At 41.3% G+C, this 23,948-nt stretch overlaps 2 protein-coding genes across 7 annotated transcripts in view; both read right to left on the bottom strand.

Moving 5' to 3' along the window:
• Window positions 1-4,149: 4,149 nt before the first annotated feature.
• ZNF35 (zinc finger protein 35) lies at window positions 4,150-12,648 on the bottom strand. 3 transcript variants are annotated; one of them, XM_070360277.1, is made up of 4 exons: window positions 12,531-12,648; window positions 10,005-10,317; window positions 8,866-9,010; window positions 4,150-5,644 (listed from the first exon to the last, which is right to left on the bottom strand). In XM_070360277.1, exons 2-4 carry the CDS (start codon window positions 10,194-10,196, stop codon window positions 4,392-4,394), a joined length of 1,590 nt encoding a protein of 529 aa, XP_070216378.1. In that variant the 5' UTR covers window positions 10,197-10,317; window positions 12,531-12,648; the 3' UTR covers window positions 4,150-4,391. The 3 variants fall into 3 exon arrangements, with proteins under 3 accessions (XP_070216378.1, XP_070216379.1, XP_070216380.1); XM_070360278.1 differs by having other exon boundaries at window positions 10,005-10,320; window positions 12,531-12,624; XM_070360279.1 differs by lacking the exons at window positions 8,866-9,010; window positions 12,531-12,648 and having other exon boundaries at window positions 10,005-10,177.
• A 2,110-nt stretch (window positions 12,649-14,758) lies between these two features.
• LOC102286810 (zinc finger protein 660) overlaps window positions 14,759-23,948 on the bottom strand; it is a 58,349-nt gene continuing 49,159 nt past the window's right edge. For 2 of the 4 annotated variants that reach the window (XM_014481947.2, XM_070360264.1), the window contains exon 6: window positions 14,760-19,152. In XM_014481947.2, coding sequence (XP_014337433.2) covers window positions 16,808-19,152 — 2,345 coding nt within the window. In that variant the 3' untranslated portion in view covers window positions 14,760-16,807. Of the gene's footprint in view, window positions 19,153-23,948 lie in introns of all 4 variants that reach the window. The other 2 variants (XM_070360265.1, XM_070360273.1) reach the window with 2 other exon arrangements.

Genomic DNA, 23,948 nt, shown 5'->3' with positions numbered 1-23,948 from the left:
TTCCTTCATGTCTTTTATCTATATACTTTTAAAGAGTATACAGTGTATGTAACAACATTTTATGAGAACTGCACAATATACACACAATTTTGAATCCAGATGCTTTTCACTTTAAAGCCCAAAGTAAAACTCTGGATACAAGTATCATGTCCTTCTAGACTTGTAAATATACTTCTTGGCCATGGGGAGGTCAGAGGTTTTCCAGAGATGGGCCTGAGCCAAATATTAAAAGAAACCAAATATTAGGCAAAGCAGAAGGGGGCTGTGGGGCGTGGTGATGAGAGGTCACAGGCACGAGAGCAAGTTGCCTCCAGGCCGCAGTAAAGGTGCCTGAGAAACGAAACCCATAGGCTGGAAAGAGATGATAAAGAACTTGGTAAATAAACATGTTAAGGGATCCAGCTTTCCAGTGAGAGACATGAAAAGGGGGGAAATGCAGGCCTTGCTTGGTTTGGTACCCCAGGACCTAGCACCATGTCTGCCACAAAGAGAGTGCATAACAACTATTTTTGTCATCAATGCCTGATACACTGGAAGCCAGAAATGGCTCCTGGGTTTCTGGTCTGGGTGTTGGATGATGCCACCATTTGCTGACGGGGGGAGGGGGGGAATCCAGGAGGAGCAAGATTGAAAAGGTTATGTGTCTGGGCAACATCCCTAGAGATTCCGTAGTCTGATGTTAATTTTGAAAAATGTCACTGGGAATTCTCTGGCAGTCTAGTGGTTAGGATTCAGCACTTTCACTGCAGGGGCTGGAGTTCAATCCCTGGTCAGGGAACTAAGACCCCACTAAGTCACACACAGCCAAAAAATAAAGTTACCATTCTGTAGCAGGTGTGGGTGATTACATAGTACATCCCCAGGTGTGACTTGAGACCCCAAAGGATTCTCGGATTGGCCTCTGGGAGTTTATATGCCTCCACAAATGAACACAAAACTGAGCGTGCAATCTGAGTTTCTCCTAAAGAGGATCCACAACCTCCAGCAGATTCTCAAATGGACTGTGACCCCAGAAAGGTTAGGCACAAGGTGGGAAAGTGACAGAAGTGGGAGGACAGCCACCTAGAGAGGGGACCCACAGCATGGTGGAAGGGCTAGCTTCCTGAGCCTGGAGGATTCACAGCCAATTGTGTTTGAGAGGGGGCTGTGTGTGCTTATGTGCATGTATGCTGCTGAGGAATCTCTCCCCCAGGCCCCCAAAGCACCCGTACAGGATTCACTTTTGCATCCCTTTGCTCCATGTAACATACATCTGTTGGTCTCACTTAAGGGTAAAAACAGATTTCTGCATTCTACCCTTAATGCTCATTGTTAGGCCTAGCTCTCTGAGAGCTGAAAGACTGATAGTTCTCAGCAACTTAAGAAAATGGGGCTTCAGAGTTCACATCTACTTCTGGCAAGACCAGCCTAGGAAGAAGGGAGATGAAGGGACTTCCCTGGCAGTGCAGTGGTTAAGACTGTGAGCTTCCACTGCAGGGAAGATTCGATTTTTGGTGGGAGATCTAAGTTCGCATGAAAAAAAAAAAGAAGGGCGACGACCCCAAGGAAAAGGACAACCTAAGCCACGTTTCATAACAAAGGGTAGTCACTCCCCTCCTACCAGAAACCCTACTGGAAAAAGTAGACGGTAATTTATTTTGAGGGTTGGAATTGAATTGGGAGGAAAAGTTGTTATGAGGTGGGGAAGGATCTGGTCTGTTTAGCAACCAACTCTGCTAAGTCACTTCAGTCGTGTCCGACTCTGTGCGACCCCATAGACGGCAGCCCACCAGGCTCCCCGTCCCTGGGATTCTCCAGGCAAGAACACTGGAGTGGGTTGCCATTTCCTTCTCCAATGCATGAAAGTGAAAAGTGAAAGTGAAGTCACTCAGTCGTGTTCGACCCTCAGCAACCCCATGGACTGCAGCCTTCCAGGCTCCTCTGTCCATAGGATTTTCCAGGCAAGAGTACTAGAGTGGGGTGCAACCTACTAAGCTCACGTAATTTGTGTAGGATCAGGAGTCCTGAACCTGGGTGTGATTTGTGGAAACCCAGATTTGGAGATGAAATACAAACAAAAATGTAAAAAGTCACTCTGTAGAATGGGGAACAGAAAAGCATGTTATATAGAACTTGTTTCACTCATACAAATAAATTGTTTGGTATATTCACTTGAAACACAAATACAGTGAGTCAGGTCACAGAGTCTCAGCAGCCAAGGGTCGTTAGAGGCACAGAAGCCGATGTAGTCAGTGTCCTTTTCTGCTGAAGCAGAACACTGCCTTATACTAGAGTTCCCCTCCACCTCTGATCACACACATCTGTGACCTGCAGGTTTTACTTGTCTGCAGTGGTTCACTCCCTTCCAAAGTTTTAAAAAATATTGAGGCCTAAAACAGAGATGGCTGGATGGCATCACTGACTTGATGGAAGAGAAGTCATACATACTTTGATGAAAGACTGATTAAAGGGGAAAACAAGTTAAGAAGTTAATAAGCTTTTTGTGTATGCCTTTTGTATGGCAAAGTACTCTATAAACTACAAAACGCTGTGTAACTAATATTTAGTCCTGTAGAAATGAGACAATAAATGCATGGACTTACGCACAAGAGCTGCCCCCAAGTGCTCTCACCAGGTATAACATTTACAATAAATGCTTGTATGCTGAAAGTAGGATGGAGATAGACCCAGGAATCAAGAGAAGAGACTCAAACCCTATCTTAAATTTGCTGGTCACTCTAAGGCACACCCCCAAATCTGTCAGCTCTGCTTCTTCACCTAAAAATGAGACTATCTACCCCTTTCTCAGACTCTGCCACAGATTCAGGTGGGGTTACATGTGCAAGACAGAATGAACATGGCAGAACAAAGGGAACCTGGATTTAGGACCTGGGTCTGAACACAGGCTTGTTACTTAGTCTTGGTTAAATGACCTCTCTCAGGTAAGGGGGACAAACAGCTCTTTCAGTGTAACAGGGATTAAGGTAACGATCTCTGTGAAAACATGATGTAAGTGCCAGGTATTATGACTCTACACAAGAAGGTACACAAGGAATCAGGTTCTGTATAAACACAAGGCAATATTATTATATGACTCTACCTATTGCATAGTTGTAGAAATTGTTTTTCCAGGAATAAAGGCTCAAATGGTAACAAAGGTATCTTACCTCAGCCAGTTTCTTCCTCCTCCTAAAAGTTTTCATATGCCAATACCTCTGAATTTCTAAAAAAACACAAATTAAGATCTTAGGAATTCCACTCTGCCCCCTCCCTCTCTGTTCATTTTCCTCTTGGGTCCTCTCAGAATTACAAGGGCTCCATTATTTCTTCTAATGACCAGATCATTCAGAAAGTGACAATGACGCCCAAACTGAGCCCTCTGGCTGGCCTGGGCGGAATGAGAACAGACAAAGTGGGCATGCCTCCAGCTTTATTCTGTGACTTCTCTTATCTGGGAAGGGGTCTGTTAGCAGCGTCTCACTCAAATGGAATGCAATGGTAACCAGGGTTGTTATTAGAAGACTTGTTGATCTTCTCAAAGGAACACAGCCCAGCAGTCTCGGTGGCTCTGCTGTGCAGTCTCCATCCATCCTCAAGTGACTGCCATGCAGGCTGGGAAATGATCAGAAGAGACTCATCAGCAGTCTCCAGAGCTTTACCATTCCAACTGTCATGAGGTGCAGACCATGAGGGAAACAACCGGTTCCTACTTCCATCCATTTAAGGAGTGGCAGACAGTTTTTTGTTTAATTAAAAAAAAAATTACCCAGGGAATGGAAAACTTATCATGTTCATAGGTGAGAGTTGTTGTTGAATTGCTACCCCAAGTGGTTTCCTTCATGAGTCACTGCTTAAACCCAAAATACTAGAACACAAGGTTCAAAGCTCCCGAATTCCATCAGTCAGACACACCAGTAACCTGCATGTTGTCCAGGAAAATTACCAGAGTTTTCAAAAACAAAATTAAGTGAAAAATCCTTTTCCCCAGAAGGATCTTTATCACGGAGCTCTGTATGACCCGTTTCTAAGAAGGCCACATCCCACTTCAAACAATATGATCACTTGGAGTACTGTTAAACATAAAATCCTTGCCTTGAGGCCTTCGTTTTCATTTTCTTTAAACTAGCCTCTGAAATGTCTGCCTTGTGTTTTGTGCTGCACTCCTGAAAACTGTTGCTTTTTTTCTTTTTTTTGGCTGCAGAGCATATGGAACTTCCCCGACCAGGGATCAAACCCGTGCTCCCTGCACTGGAAGCTGAGTCTTACCCACTGGACCACCAGGCAAGTCCAAAACCGTAACTTTGTAGGACAGAGCAGGCTTCATTTTTGCCAAGGAGGAAACAGCCAAGAGGTTTCTATCCGACTTGGGGAGCAGGAGGTTTGGATCGGCACCTGGAGGTCTCCCTTGCCCTCTATGTGCTCTCCACGAGGTGGGTTCTGTGGTGGCGCATGAGGTGCGAGTTGGAGATGAAGGCTGCACCGCACTTGGCACACTCATAGGGCTTCTCCCCCGTGTGGGTTCTCTGGTGCACTGTGAGGCTCGACCTCTGCCGGAAGGACTTGCCACACTCATTGCATGTGTATGGCTTCTCCCCGTTATGGATCCTCTGATGAATAAGCAGGTACGAGCTGCACGTGAAGGCCTTCCCACATTCGTTGCACACGTACGGAAGGTCCCCGCTATGAATTCTCTGGTGCACGATAAGGCAAGAGAGCTGACTGAAGGCCTTCCCACACTCGCTGCAGTCATAAGGTTTCTCTGCAGTGTGAATTCTCTGGTGCACGATGAGGTGTGAAAAACAACTGAAGGCTTTTCCACACTCTTTGCACTCATATGGCTTCTCCCCAGTATGGCTTCGCTGATGCACAATAAGATTGGCGCTCTGGGTGAAGGCTTTGCCACAGTCATTACAGGCGAACGGCTTCTCCCCGGTATGGATTCTCTGGTGAACAATGAGGTTGGAGCTCCGGGTAAACGTTTTCCCACACTCGTTACATTCATAGCATTTTTCTGTGATGTGGACTTTCTGGTGCCGGGCAAGCTGTGAGCTGTAACTGAAGGCTTTCTCACATTCGTTGCACTTAAAGGTTTTCTCTAAGGAGTGGATTTTTTGATGTACAGTCAGGTTTGAACTCTGGGTGAAGGCTTTCCCACACTTTGAACAAACATAGGGTTTCTGTCCAGTATGGATTCGCTGATGCACAACAAGGTTTGCACTCTGAATGAAGGCCTTCCCACACTGGTGACATTCAAAGGGTTTCTCCCCAGTGTGGATTCGCTGATGCACCACGAGATTTGCGCTCTGGCTAAAGCCTTTCCCACACACGCCGCATGTAAAAGGTTTCTGCCCAGGCTGGCTTTTCTGATTTTTAACAGAGCCAGAACTGAGGGTGTATCGCTCCTCAGCTTTGGGACACTTCTGGTCTTCCTCTTCTTTGAGGTTTTCAGGGAGGTGACAGTCCTTCACTGTCACCTGTCCAAAATCTTTCTGCTCCCTCTTTATTCTTTGCCTCTTTAACATGTTCCTATTTTCACAGGCTTCTCCTAACTTGGGTCCTTGCGGGTCAACTTTCTGGATTCTTCCTGAAACGATGAAGGATTTTTCTGTTTCATCACATATTTCAATTTTTGGAACCAATAACTGTCGATTTTTGGTTTCAGCACCTGAAACAAACAAACAAAAACAGAAAATGTAAGTTTCAGATTTTTATGATCTAGAAAAAGAATAGGATGGTCAATTCATAAAGATGGGGAAGTATATTGAATTCAGCTGTAAGCTGCAGGTCATGAGCAACTGCACAGGGGCATCGAGCATCCAGACACCCTACTGGCACAGACCAGGGCAACTCTCCAACCAAGAAGGGAGTGGGTGGCATGGGGATGTTTAAGGCACAGAGCAATACTGGGCAAGGGGACAGTCCAGTTTGGTCGCTGGCTAAGACCATGGTAATGCAACTCCAGCACAGTCACTCAGGAAGGGCAGTGTCAGAGAAAGAGAATGGCTGAGCCCTGGATACAACAAAGCCCCGACTTCGACAACAACAGAAAACCCTGAAAAGCTAATCTTTTTTTGGTTATATCTATTTCTACTGTTGTGATTTTTTTTTTTTAAACTCTACTCCATTTTTCTCCCTGTAGTTTAAAACTGCTCTTATATCTTCTTTTCTTCTGTCTTATCTTACTTTCTCCTTGTTACCTCTTTCCCCTACTACCTCTTCACTCTTCCTTTCCTGGTTTTTTGGCCACATCACATGGCTTTTGGGATCTTAGTTCCTTGACCAGTGATTGAACCTGGGCCTTCAGCAGTGGAAGCGGGGAGTTCTAACCACTGGACCACCAGGGAATCCCCCCCTCCTTTTTTTTCTTTTTCTTTTTTTTAATATTTTTATTTATTTTTGGCTGTGCTGGGTCTTCGCTCCTGTTTGGGCTTTTCTCTAGTTGTGGCGAGCGGGGGCTACTCTCCAGTTGTGATGCTCAGGTTTCTCATTGCCATGGCTTGTCTTATTTCGGAGCATGGGCTCTAGGGTGCACAGACTCAGTAGCTGCAGCTCCCGGGATCTAGAGCACAGGCTCAATAGTTATCTTTCTGGATCAGAGATCGAACCTGTGTCTCCTGCATTGGCAGGCGGATTCTTTACCAGTGAGCCACCATGGAAGCCCCATCTTCTGAATTTTTCCAGATGTACAAAGGAAATAAAAACAAGTTATACTAAAAAGTTTAAAAACTTGTTTTAAATATATACACTTTAAGTACTTCCCTGGCAGTCCAGGGGTTAACACTCTGTACTTCCAATGCAGGGTGCAAGGGTTTGATCCCTAGTCAGGGAACTAAGATCCCACATGCTGCGTGGTATGGCTAAAAAATTAAAAAAATTTTTTTTTTATTTTAATGTATAAACCTTAATAAATTCAATTTTAATGAGTACACACCAAACTGTAAATAAAACTCTCAGACATTCACATCAAAATTTCCAAAGTACTTTCATGTATACTATACAATTTTATTATCAAGATGAAAGTATTTCCCTTCACTTGTACGGGAGCTAAAAAAGTGCAAGGCTGTTTTCACTCACTGCTATATGTCCAGCACCTGTTACACAGCTGGGCACACAGGAAGCAGTACCTCAACAAATCTTATATTTACTGAATGAACAGACCCCAGTTCATAGAACAGAAAATGGAGGTTCAGAAAAAGAATGGACTTGCTCAAGGTCAAAGAGTTCTCAGAGATATGGCAGCAACTACACTGGGGTTCCCCTCTCAATGGCTAGAAGTCAGTGTTCTCGCCATTACCTGTAACAACAGAAATTGCTGGCAGAAAGGTGAGTCCTGGCTGGGAAAAGCAGGGAAAGAAAATAGTTGTCTGGTCTTGCCTGGTGGTCCAGTGGTTAAGACTCAGTCTTCCAATGCAAAGGACAGAAGTTCAATCCCTGGTTGGGAAACTAAGATCCCACATGCCACAGGGCAATTAAGACTGCACACTACAACTAGAGAGCCTGAATGCTACAAGTAGAGAAGCCCTTGAGGCAACCACTGAGCCCATACTCTGCAACAAGAAAAGCCCTTGCACCACAATGAGAAGCTGGTGCACCACAACTAGTGAAAGCCTACAGCCCACTTGCTACAACAAAGACCCGCACAGCCAAAAAAAAGAAAAACAGAAAACAGTGGCCATTCCTAGTGGATGGGTGCAGCTGTTGGAGTTCAGACCATGAATGTCTGATAAAGCAGGGAAACAGAAAAGAAGTGATATAAGGGGAATGTGCCAGAAGGACTGGAACAGAAAGCAAAGATAGGAAACAGAAGTTACTGAGAGTTTGGGGAATTAAATAAGACACAGGAATATGAAAGGTGGCCGTCCTAACCTTCCCCAAAACACTGGTTTAAGAAAGGGACTTGGTTTGCAAATGCTTGAGGAACTGGCTAGGGAGGAGAGAGGGTTCAGAATATTCAGCCACAGCCCTGGCCAGGCAGACTCATAGCATGTCAGTGCCAGAGGGGCCTTGGCAGGCATGCAGGGACTGCTTCCACAACACAGGACTTATGGTGACCACACACTTGACCCAGTTACATGTCCCTACTTCACAAGCTTCCACCACTGCTAGCCAGGCATATCCTGAGTCCCAGCCTGGAGAACCAGGTGGTAAGTCAGCCATCATGACTGACTTTGGACATCATCATGGCTGACACAAGTGTTCAAAATCCTCTAGAAAGTCCACAAAGACCTATGAAAATGGAACACCTCAAAAAATCACCACAAAAGGTGACCCTTCTTATCTTAGTTAGCTTCTCTTGCAGGCTCACCAAGCTACAACAAATACGAAGCATAGGGAGAGGACATGTGTCTACATGTGTGCATAGATATGAAACTTGCTGAACAATAAATGTAATCGAAAGTTAAATTTGGAGAACTTCCCTGGTGGCTCAGTGGTAAAGAATCTGCCTGCCAAGTAGGTGATACATTTGATCCCCTGATCCGGGAAGATCCCATTTGCCGAGGACCAACTAAACCTGTGCGTCACAACTATACAACTCTCAAAGCCTATGCTCCCTAGAGTCTGTGATCTGCAACAGAGAAGCCACTGCCTTTGCAGCAAGAAGGCCCAGCAGAGCCAAAAATAAATATGTAAAATTATTTTTTAAAAAACTAAATTTGGAGTTTACCTGTGTTTGCCTGGTGTGGTGTCTTGAAACTGTGTGCAAAACAAGCCATTTCCTATGACAAATGCATAGGCATCTTTCAGTATTCCTCTGCCCAGCTCTCCCTGACACCTTCAACACCTCAGTACTCTCTGTTGCTCAGGCTAGGAGACCATACCAGCAGCCTCTGAAAAGATTTTGAGAAACCTCAACAGTCAGATTCTGAATCAGAGAATTGACCTCACCTAGACAGGCCATGTTCCCATGAGTGTCCAGTAGCTCGCTCTTGGCCAGAGTCCCTGGTAATGAAGAGCTGCCTGGGGTTGAAGCAGCAGGTGCCTCTTGTGTTGGTTTCAGGACTACAGCCATGTCCCAGAACATGTTCTGACCCTAGAAACAAGCAGGCACAGGTGGGTTTCTGAGGAGACTGTCGGTGGAAGGTGGTATGATCATAACTTTGAGGACAAGAACATAAGCACCTATTCTTCAAGGCCATAAAAAAAAAAAGAAAGAAAGAAAAACACCAAATATTTAAAAAAAGGGAAAAGGAAGCCAGAGAGTCTTCCCTAATCCCCAAGGTGAGTTAGGCAGAGAAGCAAGCATGCTACCTTTTCCCCTATCACTTTGATTTCATCTCACTGCCCAAACCTAACTTGTCAGTGAGTGCATGACAAGACATGTGGAGATTTTTCAGAGTAGATCTTCCTAAAGCCTAAAGATCAAAGAAGCAAGGTTCTGGTCATATTATTACAGAGAGTCTTTGGGGTACCTCTGCCCTCATACGGCTAGTCATGGTGAGGTGTAGGTTTGAAAACATACAGCCTCACGACTCAAATTGTGGTCTGTGGACAAGCAGAATCACCATCACTGGGAGTGTGTGAAAACTGCAGAGTCTCTGACCAATACCCCAGATCTCCTGAATCAGAATCTTCATTTTGACAAGACCTCATATCCCCTGACCCCAACCCCTGGTGATTCTTACGCATATTAGTTTGAGAAGTACAAGTAAGAGTTATCAAATCATGCCTGGACTCACTGGAAGAGCTTTTTTTTTTTTTTTTTGTATACAGAGATCTGGGGCCCACCTCCCCAGAGATTCTGATTTAACTTACATGAGATATGACATAGGTATCATGATTTCATAAAAAAACTCCCCAGCTAATTGCAAACTGTAGCACAGTTTGAGAAGCACTGGTTTATAGAAAGTACTGAATGTCAACATCAATAGAATAGTACGTTTCAATTAAATTGCAAAAGACTAAAGGCCAGAGCCCTCACCAGGAAATAAGCCTCTAGGTGTGGAAGCGGAAGGACAGGGTCCCTCCTGAAATCATGTGCAATCTTTAGGACCATCCTCCCTCTCTCCTCCCCGACCACTGCTTACCTTTTCCTCCTGTTCTGACACAGGGAGGCATGTCTGAGGAGCTTCCCCAGGGGCCCAGACTTTGATGTCTTCAGAGTGCACTTGTTGGCTGGATGCCTGGCCCACAAAGCCTTCCTCCTCTTCTTCCTCTTTTTTCACTGTCACTGGGCCCCAGTGAGCCAGGGCCACAGCCTCTCTCAATTCTGTGGTCATCGTCTCTGCTCAGCAGAATTCCTATGGCTGGGGGTTGCCCAGCAGAAGTCAAGCCCCATCTAATCTTTAAGTTTCAAAAGCTTCTTCCTGAGTTTCCTCCCAGGGACATGATGAGTAGTATCTACTGGGAAATCAGAAAACACTGTTAGTAGAGCAGAGGTTTGCCTTGATGCCACTAAGACCACAGGTTACCAGTGTCCAGGCAGCAGCCACTACAGCACAGGGTTTGCTCTATTCCTCAACAGGATGGAAGGAGTTGGACTGTAAATAGGCAATTTATCTCCATAATGATCACATTACAAACACTTTTATGTAATGTTTATTGATTTCCCCTGATTATACAGTTAATATAATTTAATTGTAAAAACTTAAAAAAACAGAAAATGATTAAAAAAAATTACCCCTTGCTCATCTCCAGAGAGATAATCACTGTATACTGAAGAATTTAAAATTCTTATTTTGAGGGAAAATCTCCAACCATACTGACAATTATGACTTGAATTTTTTAATTTAGGGGATGCATATTTTCACAATTATCACCATGGGCTTTTTTTTTTTTAAGAAGGGTCATTACAATGCAAAGATTTTGTTTTGTTTGTTTTAAGCACCAAAAACAATAGTATGAACAAAAGACTCTCAAGAAAAAGACACCAACTGTGCTTCCTAGGTAGCACTAGTGGTAAAGAACCCGCCTGGCAATGCAGGAGACATAAAAGATGCAGGTTCAATCCCTGGGTCAGGAAGATCCCCTGGAGAAGGGCACAACAATCCATTCCAGTATTCTTGCCTGGAGAATCCCATGGACAGAGGAGCCTGGTGGGCTACAGTCCATGGGGTCGTAAAGAGTTGGACATGACTTACTGCTAAGCAACTTGGCACTAGACACCAACATGTTAGGAGAGGTTATCTCTGGGTGATGTAATCACAGGTGGTTTTAAGGTCCTCTTCCTTTGATTTTTATATTTTTCTATTTCTTTCAACTGTGAGACAAAACAGCACTCTTAAGATGGTAGATGTTTTAATGTTAAGTACATACAATGCCACCTCCTTCTGGCATGGTACTCTAAATATTATAATATACATAATTTAAAAACAATATAAATACTATATATTATATAATACCTATAATATTATAGGACTTCCCTCATAGCTCAGTCGGTAAAGAATCTGCCTGCACTGCAGGAGACCTGGGTTCGATTCCTGGGTTGGGAAGATCTGCTGGAGAAGGAAATGGCAATCCATTCCAGTATTCTTGCCTGGAAAATCCCATGGACAGAGGAGCCTGGTGGGCTGCAGTCCATGGGGTCGCCAAGAGTTGCACACGACTTAGCAACTAAACCACCACCACCATAATATTATAATTTATTAAACCAGCCCCTATTTATTAATCACTGCTTTAGTAAAAGAATCTTGTTTCCAGTTTATTTTCTTAACATAATTCTTAAGATTCTTTTCATGCAAATAGTTTTTTCTGCTGCTGAATTATTCCTTTAGAATAGAGGGATTACTAACCAAAGGATTTTATAGGTGACATATATTGTCAAACTGCTTTCTAAAAGGACTGAAACAAATCATATCACCATGAACTAACAGTTCCCCAGTATCACAGCCAAGCCAACAGATTTTTTTGTTCTTAATCTGTGAGTATTAATCTACCATTATAACTGATTATGGAGAAACTGAAATTTTCCTATTTCCCTTTAGGTGTCTTATTAGGAGAAAAGTGCTAAATTTCATTAAGTTCTCTTTTGCTACTACTGAAGTGATCATATACTTTATTCTGCATTAACTTATTGGCAACTTATTCCATACCCTGCATCTCTTGAGTAGTGCAATATTTCAGTCCTGCAACAAATCTTAATTCTGGAGAATTCTTCTTTCCATGACTAGTTGAATTTTATCAGGGAGGAAGGTCCTTAATACTCGTTTCACCCGTGTATACACAAGATCGCCTACTTTGGGCATTGGTATCAGACTGCTGATATTCTAACTGGCCTCCAGCCCTAGACAGCACAGTCTCCTATCATGGGCTTTCTTTCAACGTCCTTTCCCTATTTCCAATCGTGGCAACCCATCTCCTCCACCTCCAGACGCCACACAGCCCAGATCCTGGGATAAGCCAGGCCCCTGGGGCGGTTCGTGTCCAACCTACCCCGGGGCTAGGCCCCCGGTAGGTAGGCAACAGCGGATTTCCGAAGTGCCGGGGCGCGGAGCAGCCCCGGGACAGACAGACAGTGCTGGGATCCCTGAAGGGAGGACGAGGGGGGCATACCCCTGGAATGGACCCTCCCGCGCCCCCGACGTTCGCGCCCAGGCCACACCACCCCCGCTCACCGTGCGCGGAGCAGAAGCACGGCCGGAGCTCGCGAGCTCTGGAGCAGAAGGCGGGTGGCCTGGACCCCGGCGCCTACCGGCACGAGAACAATGACCGGACAGGAAGTGCCTGGGGATGGGCTTCCGGCTCCCCAAGTCGCCAGACCAGCCTCTCTAGGAATCTCGGAGGTACTGTCTTCTCGTTGGGTGTCCAATTTCGCAACGGATCAGGGATGGAAGAACAAGCTTAGAGGAAGAGTGCAGGTGGACTAGGGACCCTGAACCTCAGGGCAAGGGGCATTCCTACGCCTGGCAAGAGCAATGAAGTGAGGAGAGCAGCTGGGAGCCTGAAGCTACAGAGTATCCATCTGTAGAAGGCCCTGATCATTTTGACCCTAATGTTTTATTTTGGAAATATCAAACGTACAGAGAATGGTACAGTGAATGCCTGTACTCAACAAATAACACTTCACTGTCTTTGAGTTGGACTTTCCTGGTGGCTTAGTAGTAAAGAATCTGCCTGCCACTGCAGGGGACAGGATCAGATCCTGAGTCCAAAATATCCCCTGGAGAAGGAAATAGCAATCCGCTCTAGTATTCTTGCCTGGAGAATTCCACGGACAAAGGATCCAGGTAGGCTTCTATAGCCCATGAAGTCACAAGAGTCAGACATTACTGAGTAACTAAACAACGTTTGCCTTCTCTCTCTATGCATACTGAAAAACATATTTTTAAAGTTGTAAACATCAAAATACTCATTCCAAATACTTCTACATGTATCCTTTAATAATAATAAGAATCTTGACACTAACAATACTATCATTACAGGTAGGAAAATTAACAAATATTCCCTAATATCATCTATTATCAGTCATTTTCAAATTTCCAACTGTCCTAAAATATAGACTTCATTAACTGTTTTTCCAAGTCAGTTTCACACACTATATTTGGTATGGCTGTTTAGATTTGCTTTCTATTATGAATTTACAGATTCACAGGAGTTGCAAAGATAATAATAACCTTCAACTAGTTTCCACCAATGGGTACATCTTACATAATTATAATTTAAGATAAAAATCAGGAAACTGACATTGGTACAATGTGTGTGTGTACTTGTCATTTTATCACGTGTAGATTTGTGGAACCACCATCACAATTCAGATACACAATGTTTCCAACACCAAGACCTCTCTAAGGGCAACCCCTCCCTCTTCTGTTGCTCTGTCCCTCCATCCCCAACCTCTGGCAACCACTAATCTGGTTTTTTTCATCCCTATACTTTTTTTGTTATTTTAGAGTATTATATAAATGTGACCATACAGTATACGACCTTTTGAGATTGGATTTTTTCACTCAGCATAATTCTCTTGGAATGCACTTGAGTCACTGCAGATATCAATAGGTCATTCAATTTTACTGCACAGTAGTAAGTATTCCATGGTATAGATATATGGCAGTTTCTTTTAACCACCTGTTGAAGGATATTTGATGAGTTATTACAAATTACTATTACTAGCAAAACTGCTTTTAACAATCACATACAGGCGTGTGTGTGTGTGTGTGTGTAACAGTTTTCATTTTTTTGAGATGAATGCTCAGAGTGCAAATACTGGGTCATATGGTAAATGCATGTTTGGTTTTATAAAAAACTGCCAAATTATTCCCCATGGTGGCTGTACTATTTCTCATTCCTGGCAATGTAACAGATTCAGTTCCTTTGCATCCTTGCCAGCATTTAGCATTAAAATATTTAAAAGCTCTTCTGATAGCTGTACAGATTTGTATCTTGCAATTCCCTAGTGGCTAATGATGTTGAGTATCTTTTCACTTGCCAATTTATACTTTGGTAAAATACCTGTTCATGTCCTTTGCCCATATTCTAATTGGATCTATTTATTATTGCTGAGTTTTAAGAATTATCTAGCCTAGATACAAATTCTGTGTTGGATATATGATTTGCAGACATTTTCTCCCAGTGTGTAATGCCTTTTCATCCTCGCTCTTTAGTATCTTTTAAACCCCCCTCCCCTCCACTAGTTGTATCTTTCATTATGGAAAATTTCATACATATACAAAAGTAGTACAATAAACTCTCAATACTCACCCAGCATCAACAATTATTATCACTCCCTTCTCTTTTTCATCATCTTTGAAGAATCCAGTGCAGTGGTGTTTTTTTTTTTTTGGCTGCACCGCCCAGCTTGTAGGATCTTAGTTCCCCAACTGAACTAAGGATTGAATGTTCGCCCTCCGCAATGAGAGCAGAGGACTCACCACTGGGTGGCCAGGGGATTCCAACAATGCAGTTTTCCTAGACAATATGCCACATTCTGAACTTGTTTCTTATGATGTTTTTTATCTTGTTCCTTTGCTTCCTGTATTTCCTGTAAACTAGCAATCAGGTCTAAGAAGCTTGATGAATTCAGGTTATACTTTTGGCTTATCGCATTACATGTGGAGGGAGGCACATTATGTGAGTTGTCTCAGCAATGTTACATTTTGTTAAACTGATTAAGAGGTAAATGCCAGATCTCTTCATTGTTAAAGTACTTGTGATTATTACATAATGGGGGTAATTTTTCTTCAGTATGGACAAAAAGCATCTTCATATTCATTACCCCATAAAAACTCAGGGAGGTAGATATTCTTCCTTCTGTTTAACAAATGAAGAAACCAAGGCTCCAAGAAATGAAACCATTTGTCCAAGGAAAAGTGGCAGAATCTGACTCTTAAGGCCTTCAGACTTTTAACTCAGGCCCCTTCCAGTTTTCACTCTTGGTCCTTTCAGTCTAAAAAGGAACCAGCCCTCAAAGAACTTCAGGGTTGAATTCATAACACTTACTATAATCAACACACCACTGCAATGCTGCTAAGTATCAGAAAACAAAATCCCAATATTAAGGTATTTATACTTCAGTGACAGAACTGGCGTTCTGAGAATTACAACATAAAATTACCAAACCAAGAATACAAGAATTAAGTTTACAAATGTACAAAAGGGTACAGAATGAATAATGATGGGTTCACTGGGAGTAAATGGGCCTGACCACTCAGAGATGGATTCTGAATTGGTATAATCAGAGATTTGAAGGGCTTGGCTGTGTAAAAAAACTTATGTGGTAAGTTGAGTGCTGGGATAGAATGTTGTCTCTTGAGTAACAAGCCATTTGTATGTTTACCAATGAAATATTGATTAGAAGTGAGAATGACAGTAGCAGAGATAATCAGCTCTGAGGTTGAGGTTAAGGATTTTTCCCGGTCAGCAAGGAAAGTGACATAGGACTGTCTTTCTATTTTGACACTCTACATCCACTAGGTTTAAAATCCAAAGGTTGAAAAAATAAACTGTTTTTTCTTGGCATCAAATTAATGGCCAGACATTATTTAGTAAGCCAATATTTTTTTTCCATAAAAACAAACTAGGTATATTATATATTATCTCCCTTAAACATTTAAAAAGCTGTTTTTAAAGTTTTTTTAGAGTACTAAATTCCAAAGTTAACCATCCACCATACTTCCTTACTATAAAAATTAAACTTTTGAGGTTCATGAAGTCCTAATATTAACTTGATGAACAAACACTACATTATGCCATTTTCCAGATTTTGACCATATCTTTTATCCAATTTTATTGACAATTAAATTATTTCATAAAGTACTGTCACATGATCCTTTTACTAAATGCTCAAAACAATTCTATGAAGTAGGGGTTATGCCAGTATTTGACTGACAGAGAAACTGAGACTTAGAGACTGACTTAATAACATCACAGAGCTCGTAAGTGAAAGAGCCAGGATCCAAACCTAGGTTTTCAGATTCCAAATCCAGTGTACTTAAATTGTCCTCAAAGAGCAGTCCTACCCACCCAACTTCATGTTTTGTATGTCTTAATCACACTGTCTGTATAGACATTCTCTAACAGTGATACTATCTTTAAGATGTACCAAATATACGTATCTTTTCAAAACATACACTTTTTAATACAAAGATATTTTTGCTATCATTTACAACATCTTCATTATATCTTATAAATCATAATTCAGTTTCTTCAGAATCTTTAAGTGCTTCAAGGTCCTTTTCTAGGTTCATAAGAAATGATTTGGAACAGAGTATCTTTTAACTAGAATTTGGCTTATGTTTTCGTAGTCTTGAAAGTCTAGATTAACTTTCTGCCTCATGCAACACACTTGTCTACAGAAGGGTCAATCATGACTTTTTTTTCCTTATAAAAACCCTATGCTGCCATTTATCCAACAGTCACTTACAGAGGCAGGGATGGTATTCCATTTTACACAATACTAGATTTTCTGAATCTTGATCTTGGACTCATTGGCATTTTGGACCCAAGAGAATTTGGACCCAAGAGAATAGGACCGAAAATCCTCCAAAGAATGGATTTTTGGTTGAAGATGAAGGTTTGAAGTCTGAGAGAATTCTTTTTCAGACTCGTCACATTCACAGTTTTTTTCATCTGTATGAATTTTCTGATGTACAGTCAGGTTTTTTCTTTGCCTAAAAACTTTACTACAGTCATTACACCCATATGGTTTCTCTCCTGTGTGGATTCTCTGGTGGCCAACTAAATTCCTCTTAGAAGTAAAAGATTTTCTACACTTTTCACATTCATATGGTTTTTCCCCAGTGTGCATTCTCTGATGTACAACAAGGTTTTTGTTCTGACTAAAGTCTTTTCCACACTCACTACATTTATAAGGTTTTTCTCCAGTATGGATTCTTTGATGTACCATAAGATTTCTACTAGAGGTAAGCACTTTTCTACATACATGACATTCATAGGTTTTTTCTCCACTGTGAATTCTTTGATGCTCGATAAGATTTCTATTGTAGGTAAAGCCCTTCCCACACTCATTACATGCATAAGGCTTCTCACCAGTGTGGATTCTCTGATGGGCTATCAGGTTTGAGCGGTAACTGAAGACTTTCCCACAGTCATTACATTTGTACGATTTTTCCCTTGTGTGAATCCTCTGATGTCCAATGAGGCTTTTCTTCAGAATGAAGCATTTGCCACACTCATTACACTCATATGGTTTCTCACCACTGTGGATTCTCTTATGTTCAATGAGGTTTCTGTTAGAACTGAAAGCTCTTCCACATTCATTGCATTCAAAAGGCTTTTCCCCGGTGTGGATTCTCCGATGTACGAGCAGGCTTGAATTGTAACTGAAAGCCTTCCCACAATCCTCACATTTGTAGGCCTTCTCTTGTGTATGGAGCTTCTGATGGACCATGAAACTTTTGCTCATAATGAAGGTTTTCCCGCACTCTCGACATTCATAGGGCTTCTCCCCATTGTGGAGTCTCTCGTGGTCAATGAGGTTTCTGTTAGAACCAAAGACTTTGCCACAGTCTTTACATTCATAGAGATTCTCTCCAGTGTGGAACCTCTGATGTAAAATGAGGCTCTTTTTCAGAATGAAAACTTTCCCACATTCATTACATTCATAGGGCTTCTCCCCATTGTGGAGTCTCTGATGGTCAAAAAGGTAAGCGCTCTGAGTGAAGGCTTTCCCACATTCAGTACATTTATAAGGCTTCTCTCTGCTATGCATCCTCTTATGGTCAATGAGACTTGACTTAGAAGTGAAAATCTTCCCACATTTTTTACAACCAAAAGTCTTCTTTTCTGTGTGAACTCTCTGGTGTAGGAGGAGGCTTTTGCTTCGAATGAAAACTTTTCCACATTCTTTACATTTATATGGGTTCTCTGTACTGTGGAGCCGCTGATGGTCAACCAGGTAAGTGGTCTGGGCAAAAGTTTTTCCACATTCATCACATTTATAGGGTTTTTCCCCAGAGTGGATTCTCTGGTGCAGAATGAGGCTCTTCTTCAGAATGAAAGCTTTCTGACACTTGTTACATTTATAAGGTTCTTCTCCTTTGTGGAGCCTCTGGTGGTCAATGAGGTAAGCATTCTGAGAAAAAACTTTGCCACACTCATTACATTTATAAGGTCTCTCCCCAGAATGGCGTCTTAGATGTATTATAAGGCCTGAGTGCCTATAGAAGCCCTTTCCACACTCCTTACATTTATAAGGTTTCTCCCCAGTGTGGATTCTCTGATGGTTTAGAAGGTAAGCACTCTGAGAGAAGGCTTTCCCACATTCATTACATTTATAAGGTTTCTCGCCAGAATGGTTTCGTAAATGCATTAGAAGGCTTGAGCGCTGAATAAAGCCTTTTCCACACTCCTTACATTTATGAGGTTTCTCCCCAGTGTGGATCCTCCGATGATTTATAAGATGGGAGATTTTATTGAAATGTTTATAACACATATCACATTTATACAGCTTCTTTCCTTCAGCACCTATTAAACTTTCAGAAAAAGCTGAATCTGAAGCCAAGCTTTCTTCAAATTCCTTCCACTTTTGGCCTCGTTTTTCTGGTGGAGTCCTTTTTTTCTTGTCTCGTTCACATAGGGAATCTTTCTTCAGTGTATCTCTTTCCCTTGCTTCATTTCTCCACTGACTTGAAAAAATTTGCCATTCATACTCTTCCTCAAAGTCAAGAAGATATGGAACACCTCCTTGAAATCTTTTTGATATTCCTCTCTGAGAATCTGCTCTTTGAGATATGTTCAACTTGGATGTCACCTCCTCGTTCTCAGTCATGGTCTCCCATTCTGGTAAAAGAAATTAAAAATGCAAATATTACCATATCCTTGTCAGCAACAAGATCTTCAAAAGACTTTAAAACAACTAGAAGGATACTTTTACATGCACACAAAAAGGAAAAGCTTTTCATTAAATGGGAGTACAAAGCAGAATGCTACACTGACAGAATGTTATAAATGGATTAACACGGAATTCATTCTGAGATACTTCTAAGCTTGTTGCCTTCAGGGAGCAGATGGAAACATAGAAAGGATGTTGAATAAACAGACGTAAGAAGAACTAGAGAAGATCTTAATACAGGTGGTTCACATATAAGCTCATGAAGCTGGATGGGGCTTATAAAGAACTATCTTTTTTTTTTCTTCTTCATGCTAAGAAGATGGAAACTCTCAAAGAAAGAAAATATACCTAAAAACTCTGAAGGCCATCTTTAACTTTTGAAGAGTCAAGTGCATCAACATTTTTCAATTACTTGAAAGTAATTAATCTACAGGAAAAAATCTATTAAAAAGCAACTTAACACCTCGAATTCTTCTTTTAAAATTGAGAAATGAAATTTTAAAATTAATTTCACAAAAAACCAGGTCTACATTAGACTCCATCATGTAGTTATATATAAAAAATACTGAATGAAAAGAAAAAATATAGAGACATTAAAAACTATGAAAACATCTATAAAATAATGAGGCTAAACTAGTTAACCTCTTTATGACGCTAATATTCTCAAATATTTTAAAATATGAAATGATGTATATTTTAAATGTTTTGGAAACTCATTTTCACCATCCAAATGTGAAAAATCATGAACTAGTTCCCCAAATTATCTAATAAAATAAAATTATATAAATAATAATAACATTATCTTCTATTTGAGTATAAAAACAATATTCTTCTACCTAAATAGAGAGAAAATACATAGGAAAGGAGTGTTAATGGACTGGTTTTACAATTTAAGCAGAATGCTGGTTGAAAGGAAAGTTTTCTTTCTTTAAGGAAACTTTTCTTTCTTTCTTTCTTTTCTTTCTTTATAGAAGCATTTTAAGAAATAGAAGTGTTGCAAGTGGTTAAACAGAAATGGAAAATGGTTAAGAAATGAAGGACTTATATATACACTAGCTAATTAGCTGGATAAATGAAATTTTAGTATAGAAATCAGACTATGTGTGGGCCTAATGAGCTTTAAGGGACTTGGGGAAAAAATATCAGAATGATAGAGAGAGCTGATTATTTTCTGCAATCTTTGGTTAAGCAGGCAAGAAAAAGACAGGCTTCCCTACCTCCAATCCACCCCAATCCTCTAATCCATGTCCATCCCATTGCTAATTATCTTTCCAATACGTATATTTGATCATATCACTCACCTGCTCAAAACAAACAATGCTTCATTGCCTATAGGATAATGCACAAATGACAAGAACAGCCCAAGAGACGCTATCCTCCACTATCTGTTACTTTTCTGGCTTAACTTCTTATTAGTACCCTTTATGCCTATAGACTCTCGGAGAAGGCAACGGCACCCCACTCCAGTACTCTTGCCTGGAAAATCCCATGGATGGAGGAGCCTGGTAGGCTGCAGTCCATGGGGTCGCTAAGAGTCAGATATGACTGAGCGGCTTCACTTTCACTTTTCACTCTCATGCATTGGAGAAGGAAATAGCAACCCACTCCAGTGTTCTTGCCTGGAGAATCCCAGGGATGGGGAAGCCTGGTGGGCTGCTGTCTATGGGGTCACACAGAGTTGGACACGACTGAAGTGACTTAGCAGCAGTAGCAGTATGCCTATAGACTCTAGGCATGGAAAACTATGTACAGATGCCCAAACATGTCATGTTTTTGCTTACTTCCCGATCACTGCCCATGCCCCTTTCTCTTTCTGAATTTGCTCTTCCTCTTCTCAATTTGTTACCTGCCCAAACTTACAGGCTTAAAAACTAAGTATAAAAGTTACCCCCATTGGAATTACCACTGATCTTACAGGAAAAAAAAAGTTTAAAGGAATACTATGAATGATTCTGTGCCAACTGAACAACTTAAGATGGTATGGTCAAAAAAAAAAAAAAAAAAATGAAATGACCAAATTTCTAGAAAGACACAATGTACTAAAATTGACTCGGGATGACACAGAAAATCTGAATAGTTCCATAATAAGCAATGAAATACAATCAGTAGACAAAAAACTACCAACAAAGAAAAGCCCAGATCCAAACTGTTTTACTGATGAACAGTACCAAACATTAAAAGAATGAACACCAATTCTTCATACTCTTCCAATAAACAAAAAAGGTGGAAACACTTCCCAACTAATTCTATGAGGCCAGTATCACCTACATACTAAAAGCAGACAAAGATATTACAAAAACAGACAAAACTACAAAACAACCGTATCTTTATGAATAGAGACATAAGAATCCTCAACAGGGGTTTCCTGGTGGTTCAGTAGTAAAGAATCTGCCTGCCAATACAACAGATATGGGTTCAATTCCCGGTCTGGGAAGATACCACATGCCACAGAAAAACTAAGCCATAGCTACTGAACCTGTGTTCTAGAGTCCAGGAGCCACAACAGCTGAAGCCTGCATACCCTAGAGACTGTGCTTGGCAACAAGAGAAGCCACCACCATAAGCCCATGCACTGTAACTGAGAGTAGTTCCTGCTTGCCACAACTAGAAAAGAGCCCACGCAGCAATGAGGAACCAGCACAGCCAAATAAGTAAAATAAAAGCAAAACAAAACAAAACAAAATCTCACCAAATATTAGCTGACTCCAGCAACACATAAAAAGAATTTTACACCATGACCAAGTGAGATTTATCACAGGAAGGCAAATATGGGTATAACATCAGATAATCAATTAATGTAATACATCATTGTGCTTAGCACCAAAGAATTGATGCTTTTGAACTGTGGTGTTGGATAAGACTTTTGAGAGTCCCCTGGACTGCAAAGAGATCCAACCAGTCCATCCTCAAGGAGATCAGTCCTGAGTGTTCATTGGAAGGGCTGATGCTAAAGCTGAAACTCCAATACTCTGGCCACCTGATGTGAAGAACTGACTCATTTGAAAAGACCCTGATGCTGGGAAAGATTGAAGGCTAGAGGAGAAGGGGATGACAGAGGAGATGGTTGGATGGCATCACCGACTCAATGGACATGAGTCTGGGTAAACTCCGGAAGTTGGTGATGGACAGGGAGGCCTGGCATGACACATTCTATGGGGTTCCAATGAGTTGGACACGACTGAGCGACTAAACTGAACTGAACTGAAAGAAGCAACCAAAAAACTACCCTAACTAAGTAGGTTCAGCAAGGTTGTAGGATAAATATTAATATACAAAAGCAGTGTATTTCTGTACCATAGCACTGAACAATAAAAAAAAAAAGAAAATTAAGAAATCATATAATATCATCTGGGATTTCATTGGCAGTCCAGTGTTTTTACTGCTGGGGCTCAGGTTCAACCTCTGGTTGGGGAACTAAGATCCCACAAGTGGTATAGCCCCTTCCCCACAAAAAAGTCACTTACTTCTGTAAATCTTTCTCTAAACCACCCACCTCTCCTCCTACTCTCCCAGTTTTCATCATACCAAGCTCCTATGTGCTCCCACATTCATGCATACTTTTATTATATAGCATTTGTTACATTGTATTATATTTATTTTTGTAAAAGTCTGTCAATTCAACTGGAATGTACTTTAAGGCAGGGATTAAGCTTGATGTGTGAGATACTTGATATTTCTTGAATAACTGCCTTTAAATTCTATTCCAATCTCTTAAAAGAACATTTATAATTCTTTTACATATTGAAGAAGTATGTGCAAGCTATCTGGGAGTTTGCTCTTTCTGGCTTTGCTGGGTCTTCACTGCTGCTTGGGCTTTTCTCTAGTTGTAGCAAGCAGGGGCTAATCTCTACTTGCAGTGTGTGGGCTTCTCATTGTGGTGGCTTCTCTTGTTGCAGAGCATGGGCTCTAGGGCATGTGGGCTTCAGTAGTTGTGGCTCCCAGGCTCCAGAGCACAGGCTCAATAGTGATGGCACACTACCTTAGTCGCTCTGCAGCATATGAGATCTCCCCAGACCAGGGATCAAACCCACGTCTCCTGCATTGGCAGATGGATCCTTTACCACAGAGCCAACAGGGAAGGCTTGAAGTCTGCTTTTCTACCAGCTTATCAATGCACAGAAACTGAGTACATAAAACTGTCAAATTTGATAGTGTCACAGTCTACTCCCAGGTCAGAACACCATGGGCTATGTAGTACTTTATCTGAGGAAATTTGGTTGTTCCCAAATTTTAATCATTGTCAATTTTTTGCTGGGACTGTCTTTAGACATATTACTTATTTTCCCTCTTTCTGAACCATTTCCTTAAGGTATCCTCCTCAAATCAGAACTACTAGGTCAAAGAACATAAGTACTTTGGTATCTGCTTGCCCAAATCCCAAACAACACTGCAGTTAGAGCATATCTTACTTATTAAAGTTGACTCAAACTTCTTTTTCCTCAAAGAGCTAGAATAAATAAGGAATTCTATTTTATTATTTTTTAAGTTTAACCTTTATTTAGACCCATCTGGAATTTATTTTGGCTTACAGCATAAGCTGTGGATCCCCGGTGAGTGTTTTTCATAAAATTAATTAACCCATCAAACATGTTTTAAAATTTCTAAAAAGAAAGATAGTTCTATAGTAAATCGCATTAGAACTACTGAAAATCACTTGGATTAAACAAAAAAGAGCAAACAAATTGGATTCCTAGGTCATTCTGCATAAATATAAAAATGAAACAATGAAAATGTCTGAATAAAA

Source organism: Bos mutus, chromosome 22 (genome assembly GCF_027580195.1).
Source record: "Bos mutus isolate GX-2022 chromosome 22, NWIPB_WYAK_1.1, whole genome shotgun sequence".
Lineage (NCBI taxonomy): Eukaryota > Metazoa > Chordata > Mammalia > Artiodactyla > Bovidae > Bos > Bos mutus.
Note: the sequence above shows the minus strand (reverse complement) of the source record. Positions and strands in the feature narration are given on the sequence as shown.